At 37.9% G+C, this 16864-nt stretch overlaps 1 protein-coding gene across 2 annotated transcripts in view; it reads right to left on the bottom strand.

Moving 5' to 3' along the window:
- Positions 1-16864, bottom strand: part of LOC127423077 (cadherin-18-like) — a 341580-nt gene that overhangs the window by 96548 nt on the left and 228168 nt on the right. For both annotated transcript variants that reach the window (XM_051667110.1, XM_051667109.1), the window contains one exon: positions 15991-16623. In XM_051667110.1, coding sequence (XP_051523070.1) covers positions 15991-16233 — 243 coding nt within the window. In that variant the 5' untranslated portion in view covers positions 16234-16623. The remainder of the gene's footprint in view (positions 1-15990; positions 16624-16864) is intronic.

Below are 16864 nucleotides of genomic sequence, written 5' to 3'. Positions count from 1 at the left end.
AAACATCAAACTGATTAAATAGCCATGTGTCATATGTCATTGGAAAACTCTCAAAGAGCAGAATACAACCAGCCTAATTAATTTACTCCGAGACTAAAATAAAGCAAGTTATAGCAAAGTAAATGCCTTTGACATATGATACAAACAGATGTTGCTTATAAGGTGCATTTTCACTTATAACTTCACTAAGTATAAACAGAACATAAAATATAACATACCATTACTTAGAATAAGGGATTCCTGTTAAAACGAGCCCACACACAATCGGATGCACAGATCATTACATGATCCACACGAAGCACAAATTGCACCCAGTACATAATGTGCTATCTGGCTAAAAACACGTAGCTTTCCTGGATCAGATTACTTCATCGGGAATGATATAGTACATTGTTAAGTGTCATTGAATGCTAAACCAATCATATTAGGATTGAGATCGCTGGAACCAGAGGTGGAAGTTATCCAAATATGGGCAGAGAGGATCGTTCACTCTAATTATATAATATGGCAACCAAGAGATGGCGCCAAGTACATGACACAGACTCGGTGATGGCTCAAATGACACAGAGTGGAACGGAATGAGATCTCGTTACTCATGCCTGTATGCTTTGGAGAGAGAGCAAACCTTTAGTCATTGTTGTATTCGCATGTATAATTAGTTCTTATGCACAATAATTATTTTTTACTTGTTTGGAGAGGCTTTTCAACACTTGGAGACACAAGGATAAATCATTTTTGCAGTGCCATAACTTTCTATTGCTTTGTCGTATCAAGTACAAAATTTTACTCAGTTACAGGGACATGACTGGCAAAAAACAAAAAACAACCACCCCCCCCCCCCCCCCAAAAAAAAAAAAACAGTTGTTTGGAGCTACATTATTTACACCCTGAGATATATAATGTCAACTCAGAAAAATAAGAAACAGAGATATTTTATTTATTTATTTATTGTGATTTTTCATCAGTTTCTTCAGCTGAGAGTCTCATAATTTATCATAATCTATAACATATTTGAAAAGTTTCTTTAAAATGATACCAAACAATTGACCCTCTTTGTTTATTTATTTATTTATTTTTTTGTCAAGTTATAAGTCTTTAATTTTGGACATGCCACTGAAACAGGAAACCTTTAACAATGCATTCAGAGCTTAAAGGGTTAAACAAGATTATTTTTTATTTTATTTATTTATTTATTTATTTTTAACATAAGACTTGTTTTCAGAAAATATATCCTGAATAAAATGTATTTGGCAAATTGTTTTTCTTTATTGTTTTAAGCATGAACCTCATTCGATTTTAAATTAGATTGTAATTTTTAATTCAATCCAAGAAACTGTATATTCTCTGAAAATATGTCTTCTGAAAACGTATATTGCACAATAATGCTTCTCGAGTAAATGTATCATGTTTTAGAGATGTTTACATATTTTTACTTGAAAACAAGACAAAAATAGCCTACCAACAAAGAAAATGATGTGCAATATGCAATGTGATGCCTAAAATTTGAAAATAAATGCATTTTCTACTTATTACTTGTATTTCTATTTACTAATTACTGTCTTTTTCAGTTGCTCATTTATCAAAGGCCTCACCTCTGCTGTATTTCATTATCTGCCCTTAAAATATCCTCTAGAACGACGCCCTGAATCAAAAGCCTAACACTTGTACTGCAACATCCATTAACAGGAGTGACTGCTGCCTCTGAATAATGGTCAGAGTAACCTTGCAACCTTGAAGACTCTTCAAATCATCTTCTTCCTCTTTTTCTTTTCTTCGTTCACAAGAAAGGCAATGGTTCTTCAGCATTTTCTCTTTATTGAGTTAGTTCAGTCTGTTCTTTGTCCAGACAACAACATCCTGTCTGTGAATAAGATATATCTTCAGAATTTCAAAGCAAACAGTGTTTATAATAAAAGCCAGAGATTGCAAATGATAAGGTCACAGGCATGAATTCATGGGTGTCACTTTGTTTTGTACTCATTATAAGGCACAAACAAAATGGTAACTGTTTAAGAACTGGAGATTTTTTTTGAACACGACCCAGTAATTTTGTTATTTTTTTTTGCACAATTATTTTTATGTGGTCCGTTGTATGTATCACAGCACTTTCCTGGTGAAATTAACACTAAAGGTGCTACAACAATTACTTTAATTCGCTTTCACACAATCACGAGTAAAACTGCAGATTATTAGTTCATAAACTCTTACAGTATGTTTCACCCTGTTCCTCACACAATGCTATCTTATGACATCAAAACACTTTTACTATAGCACTTGACTTGTCGGCGCTACGTTAAAGTTTGTGTTACATAACCAACTGCATTTAAAAGGTTATTTGAGTGCAATCAAGTTGCACGGTGGCTCAACTAATACAACGTTGCACTTGCTATGCAAAGGACCGGAGTATGAGTCCTGAAGAGTATGTGAGTAGACACGTGGGCCAAAAGTGTCATAGAACAGGGCTCCAGATTGAGACTAAAATGGTCACAAATGAGACCAGAAATAATTGATTGCGACAATAATTTAAAATCTAGTCACCACTTGTGACAGTCGTGTTGTCTGCGTTCATATGCGGTTTCATTTCATATCATCTTGTGAGTTTTTGAATATATTTTTAGAATGCGCACATCCAGTGTGTCTTGTGCCGCTTTCAATCATTATGTTTCTGACAAGCTCGATGCATCGCACGCAACAACAAACCCAGTGCGAGAGAGTCGTGAACAAATGACTCTTTTGAACCGGATCTTTTTCATGAATCACCCGAATATAACTGAGGGTTTGAACTCAGGAGCTCAGGTTAGCAGCTTGAATCAGATTCACGTTCTCAGCGAATCAGCCGTTAGTGAGCTCACAACTGGGAGTGTAGACATTTCAAAATAAGAGTCCAATGTGTATTTCGGGCTCCTTTATAATTAAAAGTCCCGTACTGTGTACCGTATTGTGTTTTTTTCTTCTGGTAATTATTGATTGGGATTGGATTAGCACAATAAACTGCATCTAGGATTTCATTCAATTTGCAATCTTGTAGTCTCTGTGTCTGGTCTCTGTGTATTGTGTGTATATATATATATATAATCAAGCTTTTGACACTTAGGACAATTGAAGGACTTGTACACAACTATTACACAAGGTGCAAACATTCATTGATGCTCAAGAGACAACATACTACTATATGCATACTATACTTTATGTAAATATCTGTCATGTAAATACTGAAGAGCAGTACTAAATAAAATAAAAATCTTTTATCTTATATTTTTATAAATTATGAAAGGGGTGTGAACATTTATGAGACAAAAGGGAATGCAAACTTATCTTCTCAACTATATATACTGTTTATTAAACCTTTGATGAATGGGTATCAGTAAATTATTATTATTATTATTATTATTATTCGTCTGGAGCCCTGTAGAAGTACCACAAAATGACGTGGTTGCTTAAGTATTTGCATTTGTTGTGACACTACCGGTTAGGTTTAGGTTTGAGGTTTAGGGTAGGGAGGTAGTTTTTGTTCATTTAAAATTCAACAGAGCATTAACCTTAAAAATATTAATTTGTTCGTGGCAAACATTTTACACTCTTTTAGTGGCCCTCAGTGGACATTTCACATTGGAACTGTCTCGATATGTGTGAGGAACCACGTAATATCATAGATTCAAAATAATTTTGACAGGTCTAAAGGCACCAGGCTTTATTTGAGAGCTACTGTGGAGGAAATTATTTTTTTTTTTTTTTTAAATGGTGAATAACTTATATTTCAGTCTGTTTGTCATAAAAGCTATAGTGTATAGTAAAGCTTAGAATATAGTGCACAAATCATAAATGGACTACTTTTGTAGTGTTTTTATGGTGTTTAAAGATTCTTCAATATTTCTCCTCATGTTCCATGTGGAAAAAAAAAATACCAGTATGCAGCTTTGTACTGGCACAAGGGTGAGTAAATAATGACATAATTTTCTGGAGATGAACTATTCTTTTAATATGGATGCCATTAAGTGTGAGTTAGGATGTATAGAGTGTGAGACAAAAAAAAAAAAAAAAAAAAAACCCTCAATGGCAGGACAGGAAGTCATTGAGATGTGGGAGGGAGAGACAGAATGGCAGAATGAAGGAGGAGAGGGAGGATGAGATATAAATGGAGTTATGTGGGGGAGGAGTGAAGGAGAATGAGGTCAGAGAGTTAAATAAACTCATCAGTCACAAATGAGCGCTATACTCATAATTAGTAAGGTGGTCTTGTCTTTGATTAAACGTATCCTTTTTTTTTTTTTTTTTTAGCTCTGAAGTGTTTTTAATTAGTGTGTGTGCGTGTGTGTGTAAGCACAGTTCTTTTGTTAGTGGTTCAATAATCATTTAATTTTCTCTGGTCTGCACTTTCCTAATCAGGACCATTTGGTTGACACTGCACCAAACTAATTATTTAGTGCAAACTAAGTCCAGATGAAAATCATATTGCTCAGAGGTTGCTCTATCATTGCTCAGGATACTTAATTAAGTGCTAAGTTATTTTATCAACTTTGTCAAAGATGTTTCCAGCCTGATTTCATGAACATTTTGCGACTATGGCAACATTTTTGCAAAATATTATTAGAATCAGAATCAGAATCAGAATCAGCTTTATTTGGAATTTGTCTTGGTGACAGAAGCTTCCAGTGCACAACAATACAAAAACAATACAAAAACAGCAGCAAGACATAGATAATAATAAAAAAAAAAAAATAGTTATACACATACGTACATACCCACACAGACACACACATACATATGTAGTGCAATCTAATACAAATCTGTTATTTGTTATGTACAGTGCAAATACAAATCTGTTATGTACAGTGCAAATGTTTTTTTTTTTTCAGAGGAATGAAATGGCAGAAGAGGTTGGATGTGTTGGATAAATATATATAAAAAAAAAAAGACTAAAATGTGTAGTGCACATAGTTATTGCTCAATGGGGCAATTTAACTGTTCATGAGATGAATAGCCTGAGGGAAAAAAACTGTTCCTGTGCCTGACGGTTCAGGTGATCAGTGCTCTGAAGCGTCGGCCAGAAGGCAACAGTTCAAAAAGGTAGTGGGCAGGGTGAGTGGGGTCCAGAGTGATTTTCCAGCCTTTTTCCTCACTCTGGAAGTGTTTAGTTCTTGAAGGGGGGGCAGAGGGCAACCAATATTCCTCTCAGCAGTCCGAATTGTCCTTTGTAGTCTTCTGATATCTGATTTCATAGCTGAACCAAACCAGACAGTTATTGAGGTGCAGAGGACAGACTCAATGACTGCTGAGTAGAACTGTATCAGCAGCGCCTGTGGCAGGTTGAACTTCCTCAGCTGGAGAAGGAAGTACAACCTCTGCTGGGCCTTTTTAACAATGGAGTCAATGTGTGTCTCCTACTACAGGTTCTGTGAGATGGTAGTGCCCAGGAACCTGAATGACTCCACTGCTGCCACAGTGCTGTTTAGAATGGCGAGGGGGGTCAGTGTTGGGGTGTTCCTCCTAAAGTCCACAATCATCTCCACCGTTTTTGAGCGTGTTCAGCTCAAGGTTGTTTTGGCTGCATCAGACAGCCAGCTGTTCAACCTCCCTTCTGTATGCAGACTCATCGTCATCACAGATGAGGCCGATGACAGTGATGTCTTCTGCAAACTTCAGGAGCTTGACAGAGGGGTCCTTGGCGATGCAGTCATTGGTGTAGAGGGAGAAGAGTAGTGGGGAGAGCACACATCCCTGGGGGGCACCAGTACTCATTGTACAGGTGCTGGAAGTGAGTTTCCCCTGTCTCACAAGCTGCTGCCTGTCCGTCAGAAAACTGGTAATCCACTGACAGGTAGACATGGGAACAGAAAGTTGGTGTAATTTATTCTGGAGTATAGCTGGGATGATGGTGTTGAAAGCCGAACTGAAGTCCACAAAAAGGATCCTTGCATATGTCCCTGGTCTGTCCAGATGTTGCAGGATATGATGCAATTCCATGTTGACTGCATCATCCACAGACCTGTTTGCTCAATAAGCAAATTGAAGGGGATCTAGAAAGGGTCCAGAGATGTTCTTCAGGTGGGCCAACACCAGTCTCTCAAATGATTTCATGACCACAGACGTCAGGGCAACAGGTCTGTATTCATTAAGTCCTGTGATTTTTGGTTTCTTTGGGACAGGAATAATGACTGAGCATTTGAAGCAGCATGGGCCTTCACACTGCTCCAGTGATCTATTGAAGATCTGTGAGAAGATGGGGACCAGCTGGTTAGCACAGGATCGAAGACACACTAGCGAGACGCCATCTGGGCCTGAAGCTTTCCTCGTCTTTTTACATGGCTCCTTACACGTATCACAGCAGTTATGAGGTTAAATGTTCACTGTGTAAAAAACTAAGTAGAGTAACGTGATTCTGTGAGATCAGGGTTGATCTCTGGTTTTTCTCCTAAAAAATCGACACAAATGAGATGATTTTTGACATACAGTAAGAGTCTAGAGCTATAAAATTAAAGTCAACATGAAATGGTTTTTGCCACCAATTTTACTTCTGTAATCTGATGTGATCCGGCATTTCTGAGTTAAAAAGTATGTGATCCGGCATTTCTGAGTTAAAAAGTATGCTCCAAAAATAAATAAATAAATAAATTGTAGGGTGGGACTTGATTGCAATCCACTGGGAATTGATTGGATTGTGTAAAGTGGGTGTCACCAGATGCAGAGAAAGTTATTACATTGTGATAAAAGATTGCAAAGACAAAGCTTATATTTTTTCTTACTGCTGAATCATGCACATTAAAATCCGGAACGTGATTTATGAAAAAGGGTCACTTTTGATTTAGTGTTGAATTGAATATGGATAGCATAGTTCAGATAATTTGGTCATGTAATAATTTAATGAGAAATATTAGAGTTTATATTATAATCTCTGACTTTTGTTTGCAGACTTTGGCATCTTAGTAAATCCGAGCACCGTTTGTGACACTGTCGAGATCTCTTCTGAAAATCGAAAAGTGAAATTACTGGGATCTTTTCTCAGGAAAAAAATCTGAGAAGCAGTAGACATGCATAGTCTCCATTCGCTCTCCACTGAATCTAACTTCTGTTCAGGAGAAACAAACTATGAAATTAAAGAGCCCTCATTTGTGATTTTTCAGTCCATATTGATGAGAACAGCAGACATCTTTGCTATTTAGATGAAAAATTGGCAGTACTTTCATGATAACTGTAAAGCTGTTGTTCTCAATGATTTATTTTAACTTTATTTAGTGCTTGTTTTCTGTACTGCAAGAAAGCCTTTGTCACACTAATAAATAAAACAACCAAGTAGCTTAAACTAATCTTCAAAATGGATTGCTCAAAGAAAGACCCAGCAACTGCTATTCTGCTGTGACTGATTTTGTTGAGAATGCCAGATGCTTTCTAGAGTGGAAAAACTGTAATGCTGCATTTTATTTTATTTTAAATTACCTCTCAAACTGTAATTATAATTCACTTAGATGACAAGCATTTGCATATTAACTGAAATGGCACAAAGAAAGATTGGAATTTATCCTGAACTCTTTTTTTTTCTACCTTGGTTTCCTCATCCTGAGCTATTCAAAAAGGAGATGGTTCCCTGAATCTGTCAGAGCTGCATTCATTTATAACTATGTATATATAAAACATTCAAACATCTTTTGTATCGGCGGGTGTCAGGAAAGCTGGTTTGCTGGTCTCCCAGACTTTTGCCTAGTTTGATGGTTTTAAGCAGGTTATGGGCAATAGTAAGATAATGAAAACAAAACAAAACAAAACAAAACAGGTTTGCTGGTCTCCCAGTCTTTTGCCTAGTTTGATGGTTTTAAAGCATTTCCATCCACAGAACTGCTGCTGTGTGAAAATCCCAGGAGATCAGCAGTTACAGAAATACTCAAACCAGCCCATCTGGCACCAACAATCATCCATGCGATTATCTAATCAGCCAGTCATGTGGCAGCAGTGCAGTGCATAAAATCATGCAAATACAGGTCAAGAGCTTCAGTTAATGTTCACATTAACCATCAGAATGAGGAAAAAATGTGATCTCAGTGATTTTGATCGTGGCATGATTGTTGGTGCCAGATGAGCTCGGGCCAGAGGTGACTCTCAATCCAAATTCATTCATCCCCGTACCATGTGGAGACCACCTCTCACCGTCGCAGCTCACAGACGTAGCCAAGTTGCAAGCAGAATTTGCGGACGTGTTCGCCTCTACACGGTCGCGTGAACCTCATAGAACACCATATCGAGACCACCCCGGGTGGTGGTTCGTAGCTGCCCCTATCGCCTTCCTAAACACAAGAAAAAGGTTGTTCAGGAAGAATTAGAGGCAATGCTCGAGATGGGCGTAATAGAAGAGTCGCACAGCGATTGGGCCAGCCCAGTGGTTATGATACCTAAGAGCGACGGGACGGTCTGGTTCTGCGCAGACTATCGCAAAATGAACGCGGTGTCCAAATATGATGCGTACCCAATGCCTCAGATTGACAAGTTGCTCGATCGGTTGGGCGCGGCTTAATTTTATTCAACACTGGATTTAACAAAGGGTTATTGGCAGATCCCTTTAACTCCAATCTCCCGAGAATAATATATATATTTTTTTCAACACCGTTCGGCTTACACCAATTTGTGACTCGTCCGTTCGGTTTGTTCGGGGCCCCAGGCCACGTTTCAACGTCTCATGGACAAAATTCTCAGACCGTATACAGCATATGCTGCGTATTTAGATGATATTATTATTTATAGTAATGACTGGTGGCGGCACATGCTACATCTGAGGGCTGTCCTGAGGTTGCTGCGATGGGTGGGACTCACGGCCGACCCGAAGAAGTGCGCAATTGGGCGGGTGTAAGTTCGGTATCTGGGGTTCCACTTGGGTCACAGGCAGGTGCGACCCCAGCTTAACAAAACTGCAGTGATCGCGGCCTGCCAGAGGCCCAAGACCAAAAAAGAGGTAAGACAGTTTCTGGGGCTGCCTGGCTACTACCAAAGGTTTGTGCCTAGTTTCTCTGACGTCACCAGCTCGTTGACTAATCTTACTATAAAGGGGGCCCCAATCCGGTCCAGTGGACGGAGTTTTGCCAATAGGCTTTCCTAAAAGTAAAGTCTGTGCTTTGTGGGGGGCCAATTTTACACGCTCCTAACTTCTCTCTCCCCTTTATTTTGCAGACAGATGCATCCAAAAGGGGGCTGGGGGCGGTGCTCTCGCAGGAGGTGGGAGGGAAGGAACGGCAGGTACTGTTCATAAGTCACAAGCTCTCCTTACAGTACCATCGAGAAGGAGTGTCTTGTGATCAAGTGGGCTGTCCTCACCTTCCGCTACTACCTGCTGGGGTGGGCCTTCACCCTCTGCTCAGATCATGGCCCACTCCAATGACTCTACCGCATAAAGGATCACCCGTTGGTACCTGGCACTTCAGCCCTTTAAATTCAAGGTGATCCACATACCGGGGGCGCAGATGGCTGTGGCTGACTTTCTCTCCAGAAATGGTGGGGGGGGAGTTGGCAGGCCAGATGTTGCTCCGGCCTGAGTCAGGCGGTGGGGGTATGTGGGGATGGGGGTGTGGTCGTGTGTCTGTCTGCGGGAGAGCTGTAAGTCTCGTCACCTGGGCTGTCAATATCATTAAAACCTGTCTGTTGTTATAGTGATGGTGGAGGGAGACCTGAAAAGGCCGACAAAGCGCATCAGTCGGCAGAAAAAGAGGGACCAGAGAGAAACTGTTCCTGTGTGTGCTACAAGACTGCTTGACTCATTTGTGTGTGTTTATTTGGCCACTGAGTGCCCTTTTGTTTTGAGTTTTGAACGATGCTGAAGAGTAATAAAATACTCACGTTGACTGTTTTCGCTGCCTCCTGACTCCTCCATTTGCCCATAAAGTACGAACGCTGTTACATTTATTTATTTTTTCAGCAGGGATGTGAGTGTCAGCTATGCCAAACATGTAGGTTCCTTTTTCAAAAGACACACTGCTTTACAGCAACCAAAACCATTTCAAGGTCTGACAATATATAATGCTCCACTACCTTGAATGTTCCCTCACCTGCACAAACACAATATATCATACATGTTACACACATGTCAGTTTATAGAGGCCATGAGAAATTACAATCTCCCAGTGCTGAGGATGAACACACTTACAACAACACAGAATAAAAAATACATAAAACAATGACTGCTTCCAGGTGTTATAACTCAGCCAAGGACTTTGTAAGAAAGACTGTTTTATTAGGTATATATTCTGTCAGTCATTATTGCAAAATAAACCCTGACAGGGTGATCAGGTGATCTTGTTTATTTTGCAATAATGCACTGGCTGTATATTATCCCATTTATTAGACACCGACTCACCGAAAATAAATAAATAAATAAAAAATGGACATGAAATATTAATTTGAGTTGAAGAAAGAGATCGCAGAAGGATACAAGATACTTGCAACTAGCACAGCTTAGCAGGAAATCTGCTGCCTCAACATGATCTTACAGATAACTGACATGTTGCAATATTATCGTTAGACAACCGCAATTATACAGTTAAGTGGTCATTGTACACAAACATTGATCGCAGAATGACTTGGTTGACCAATCAGGATTAAGTATTCCAGAGAGTCGAGTAATAAATTATCTTAATCCTGTTTCACTTGTTTACCCATGGTGTGTTAATTATGAATTTGCTTCATGGACCATTGATGAGGTGATTATTCTAATCCCGTTGTACTTTGACTTCTAAAAACTGACGAAACGAGTTATATTTGAAGATAAGGATGCCACCAGTACAGCAAACCCCGTTTCTCAGCCGCACAACTGCAAATAAAAATAAAGATCAGTATGAATGCAGAGTCTGTCATCTTAAAGAGTCTGTGATCCCTCACGGGAGCCTTTCCTGGACTATAGCAAGCGTCTGCAAGTTTTAATTAAACAAAGACTCGGAATAAACACACAAGCACAAATGAAGGGGCTAAAGGATTAATTGTCTCGAGTCTTTATCGATCTAATTAAAGGTCATTTCGCATCATGGCCATATTTTACCAGCCCCTGTAATAGAGGTGCAGTAAAAATATGAGGGAGTTAGCCGCACTATTGATCTTGGGACCTTGCCTTTTGCACACGCATGTCAAATTAAATCCCTCATAACAGCTTGCTCTTAATGGCATTTTATCATTGCGGATTAGCATATTTTGTTGACGTTGTAAACTCTGTTAAATTTTTGCAAATTGTTTGAGTACGGAGCTTGGCGGTAGGCAGAGGGCTCGGGGGCATCTTAATCCAACCTGGCATAGCGAGTTAGCCAATCAGTGCTGTACAGAGCCAGTCGTGTGGATGTGCCAATAAAGGTGGACAAAACACATTTATTATTTAACGCAATTAGCAACCTGATAAGGCTCTATTTTAAAGTAGGCAAATAAAATTTCAATTGGTGCTGTCTGGTTAATACACTTGTAGCACTTCAGCAACCATATCAGGCCACACTAAAAGAATGTTTTCTGCCCTGTCTGTGGTTTTAAAGTTCACTCGAGCGTTTTAAAGTCTTGGTACTATCACTGTTTTATTGTTTGAACAGACAGGATATTTTCAATCAATATAAAGGCTCAGGCAGGTATAATTCACATCTACTTTGTTCTGTCATCCATATTTCATTGAAAAGGGATTCTGTTTAATCCTCATAGGATGCAAACACATAAACCTTTCTGTTTTTTTATTTTTTATTTATTTATTTTTTTATTAATCTCAATTCAACTCAATGTATTCATTTACAGACAATACAGCTTTACAGACAATAATAATAATAATTAAAAAAAATAGAATGCTAAAAAGTGCACATTATTTAACTAAAATATTATTTTATTATTATTATTATTATTATTATTATTATTATTATTATTATTTCTCATTGAGGCAACCATTAAGACATACAAAACACAGAATAGATCTCTTCAATATCTCAATTGTTCCTTCTGGAAAGTGATGAGTTTAAAGGGATGAAAATGCTCTCATTATTTACTCACCCTCATGCCATCCCAGATGTACATGAATTCCTTTCTTCTGCTGAACACAAATAAATATTTTTTAAATAATTTCTCAGCTCTGTTGGTCCATACAATGCAAAATGGTGACCAAAACTTTGAAGCTCCAAAAGCACATAAAGGCAGAATAAAAGTAATCCATACAGCTCCAGTGGTTAATTAAATATCCTCTGAATCGATATGATAGGTGTGGGTGAGAAACAGATCAATATTTGAGTTATTGTTTTTGTTTTTACTATAAATCTCCACTTTTACTTTCACATAAGTAGTTTTTAGCAATTCCCTAACATTTGTTCATGCATATTGCCACCTATTGGGAAGGGAGGATAATTTATAGTAAAAAAGGATTAAAATATTGATCTGTTTCTCACCCAGACCTATCATATCGCTTCTGAAGAAATGGATTTAACCACTAGAGTCATATGGATTACTTTTATGCTGCCTTTACGTGCTTTTTGGAGATTTAAAATGTTGGTACCCATTCACTTGCATCGTGAGGACCTACAGAGCTGAAATATTCTTCAAAAAATCTTTATTTTTGTTCAGCAGAAGAAAGAAAGTCATACACATCTGGGATAGCATTAGGTTGAGTAAATGATGAGAGAATTAGATTTTTGGTTAAACTGTCCCTTTAATTTGAGAACAAATGGGGACTTTTTGAAATTAATAGTTCACCCAAAAGAATTATGAAATAAAAAATAAATATTCCTTTAATTATCCTACTTTTTCTTAGAAAAAGACACACATCTCCTTTAAGAGTTTCAAATTAGATTTTCCACATTTCAAAAGTCTGAACTTAATATTAACTGATAATTTCTCATCAAATTCATCCAATATCCAAATGATCAGCACTACTGTATGCGGTCCATGTTCATTTTATACCATTTTACTTTTGCTGTATACAAACAACTGACTCATTTGTGTCTACTTTTACTTCACATGAGGAATTTTGGGAGAAACATCTGATAATCTTTTTTTTTTTTTTTTTTTTTTTTTTTTTTTACATAGTCTCTTGAGCTATGAATAAGCAACCTCTGAGCAATAATACTGTATTATCTTCCTGGCAATGTCTATGAGAAAGGTCCGTCCCTGTCCCTGTCTCTCTTTCCCTTTCTCACTCTGACTGTCTCTCTGTTTTCTATGCATTAGTCTACGCTTGAGTACCCTGAATAATGATCGGCCGCCACACATTTCCATATTTCTGTAAATAAGAGAAGAATGTCTGCGCACAGACAACTTAACCTGCTTCCTGTGGTGTCATTGAGTAACACTCAGTAAAGAGATGGTAAAGCGCGTGGAGATGACCTGCTGAATTTATCTGAGCTTCAGAGAGAAAAAAAACGATACACAAAGAGAATGAAAGGGTGACACTGGGATAGAGCAGTGCCCCCCGCTAACAGTCTCACAGTAGCTGTTTAAAAACCTTTATTGAATCAATTTATAAAGATTGAAGCTGCTTTTGATCCACAGGACAGTTCAAGGACAGGTTTTAAAGTGACAGCGTATCTTATTTTCAACTGTAGCTTCTACTGAAATGTTGGATCTTGCATAAATACTGTTGATACTGGGTAGCCTATCTGCTTATGATCAGAGTGTTGTATTTGCCATATAGTAGAACATTTTTATTTCTATTTTGATAATATTTTCAAAGTCTGATAATTATAACAGATGTATATGGAGAGAGTTTACAATAACAGTCAAAAGGCCAAAGTACGCTTCGGTTTTCCGTGTGACACTCTTTTCGTAATTTTTGTCAAATTTCGGCATTTCCAACTCACGTGCGGACTGTCCATGCCCAGCCCGATTTTTCTGGTCCACATCTGTGTGCAATGTCAGCACAAGTGCCTGCCATTGACTACTAAAAGAGTATTAAAAAAACAGTTGTAGTGTGTATGCGTTGAACGCATCTGCATGGGCTTGCAGTCAAAAGAGTATACTTTTGAAAGGCTAAGCACTTTACCGTGCCCAAGATGGAACGGCACCCTGAAAAAGAATTATTCACTAGCCTTAGGGGCTGGTCACACAGAATAAGTTTTTGCGTATTTAAATATAAATATTTATATATTTTGTGTATTATTTATATATAACTAATAATTTATTAGATATTGAATTATTCTTATTAAAGGGCCTTTCTCATTCAAAATGTATATATGAGATTAATTGTGGTTAATTCAACTGATTATTTTGCAAAGCATGTTATTAATTTGATTTAAAAAAATGTAACTGATTGACAACCATATTTAAAACCAAAATAAATAAATAAATAAATAAATAAATCTAAATCACCTTGTTGTTTTCACTAAAAGAATCTGGGTCAGTCATCCTGATCCATTCCTAATCAGGATTGCTGTTGAGATGATGTTCTGATTTCTGTAGTAACTCATCAACATTAAGAAGTGAAAATTCATAATGTTCACCCTACATGTAAACTATATAATTACATAAGTTAACCTTTACCACTCACCAAGCAATATACATCCAAAATATTTCAAGCATTGATTCAGAACATTGCCTCTGGACTGACTTATCAAGATGCTAATAGATTCATAGCTCTTTTTACAAGTTGGCATGGAGACAAAATTCATGTTTTACAAGATCGACTAGCCTGTAAGGAAAATACAGTGAACAGTCATGAGTCTTTCCAAAATGACGAAGGCTGTCAAATCTCAGACCTAAACCAATAAGTCAAGCTGCAGTTCTGAGCACAGTTTTGCTGTGCTAAGCTAACTCCATGCAAAGAACATATCGATCAAGGCCAACGGTTACAGATGAGTGAAGGAATAAGACCAAAGGGTCACAACTTGATTTAGAAATTTATGCTGAACATGAGGTTTTAAAATATGTTAGTATTCCATTTAAGACTTCTGTTAAATGGTATTTTGAGACACCTTGAAATGGCTTGATGAGTGCAGTTTTCCATCCTGTATTGTTTCTTTCTCTCTCTCTCTATTAAAACAGTAGTTTTGGTAGGTCCCAATGGGCTTTAGTTTTCGTCAAAGCCTTGAACCATGATTTACTACTTGCTATTGCTACTCAGAGGCAGGTGAAGTTATGAGGAAGGGACATTCTCATTATAGAGAGCATTTCAATACATTTTCAAGATGAGTCATCAATAGTATTGGTCCGTTTTTCCATAAGAGGACAGCTTAATGGCATATAAGTGCACATTTTTTAAAGTATTTTTTTTTTACGTTTTCACTATCATATAGATGGACTCAAAGCTAAGAAACATGGACTAAAAACCACAAAACTCAAGTCTTTCAGATGTAAATACAAGAGAAGGAAATGTTTACATTGAGCTTTATTTACACACTGAATGTGAGAGCTACACGGTTAGTCACGATATTATTTCAAATCCAACTGAGAGCTGATCAAAATCTGGTAGACCATCTTGGACCAGCAACAAACCAGTTACCAATTAATCAACAGCAGGTGGTTATGCTGGTTGTTGAAAAGTGGTGGCTAGTTGACCAGCGAATGACCATATAGAAACCAGCTACCATGTTACAAAACACAGCTACCAGCTTAAATCCACACTACGTGGAATTTATGAAAATGCGGATGTCACTACCTGAATTTTTTGAGAGTTAAATCGGTTGTAGAATGTGTTTGTCACATGCGGTTATGCTGCTAATTACCGAACTGTGTGTGTAAGGAACAGGTTATGCACTCTAAGGTGAACTGACAACCGTATTTAGCTGCAGTGTGTACGTGGCCTTTGAGTTCTGATTGTTTGCTATGGGAAAACCTTAAGTCTGAACAGTTAGAAAAAAAAAAAAAAAAAAAAAAAACAAACATAGCAATTCTAGTCAGAACAGGCTGAAGGACTGTGCAAAGTTTGGTGGATATAGCTTGAAAGCTCTAGGATGAGCTACAGTCCAAAATGTTGGTCTTGGTTTAGGGATTTTGAAAAAACTCTAAACCAAGTCTGTAAAATAACAGTAAACTCTCACTAGGAAATTTCATGAGCAATTATTTTCATACCTTTCCTACATATTGTGCATCTGGTCCAATGTGCTCTTCTAAGACAAAGAATTGGTTCCATATCCATCCCCGTTTGGGCCGATGGTGGACCTCTATTTCCCCGTCCTTGGTCTGGTTGTGTGTTGCATTGTGGCTCCTGGAGATGATTTTGGCCTGGCCATGATGGCTCGCCTCATAACCCTTTTCCAGAAAACACAGGCACAAAAGTACAGGACACAAACAAGAGCTTGGGTTCACCTTCATGACTGCGAACAGGCGTGAAATTCCCAGTATTCCAAATGATCCCGAAAATCCCCAAAAGTTCTGCAATACTCCATATACACAGTGGTATTCCAGCAATGGTATATTCCAAAGGATGTAGATGGTTTCCAAACCCTTCTCCTCCTTGTCCTCCACCACCACAAAACACCAGCCACCTCTGCTCCTTATTCCCCCTCCTCTGATGGTGTTTTGGAGGGGCTTGACTTAATCAGAAGTTGGACTGGAGGTTCATATTTCAGTAGTTAATCTTAGAGAGGCTGTAGAAATGCATTTACATCATGCACTCTAAGAGCTCACGAAGTGGAACGCAGCTGCATTCAAGCCCAGCTGCAACAATGTTGTGAGAAGCCAGCAACAGCCATCATGAATCTCCTGAAAACAGATGAGAGATAAAAGCAATTTAATGTTTGATATTGTTTCCACATACCATAAGACAGGGGATTTCTCACATATAAGACATTTGATTACACATTTGGTACATTATCATATGGATATTGTGCCTTTTTGTGAAGTTAAAGAAATAGTTAAAACAAAAAATTTTTGTCATTATTTACTCACTCTCATGAGCTTCTGTTTTGCCATTTTGAAAGTGGATGGTGTTTTATATTGTCAA

The sequence above is a fragment of the Myxocyprinus asiaticus genome, chromosome 32, assembly GCF_019703515.2.
Source record: "Myxocyprinus asiaticus isolate MX2 ecotype Aquarium Trade chromosome 32, UBuf_Myxa_2, whole genome shotgun sequence".
In the NCBI taxonomy this organism is placed as follows: Eukaryota; Metazoa; Chordata; class Actinopteri; order Cypriniformes; family Catostomidae; genus Myxocyprinus; species Myxocyprinus asiaticus.
This window is presented reverse-complemented; position numbering and strand designations above follow the sequence as displayed.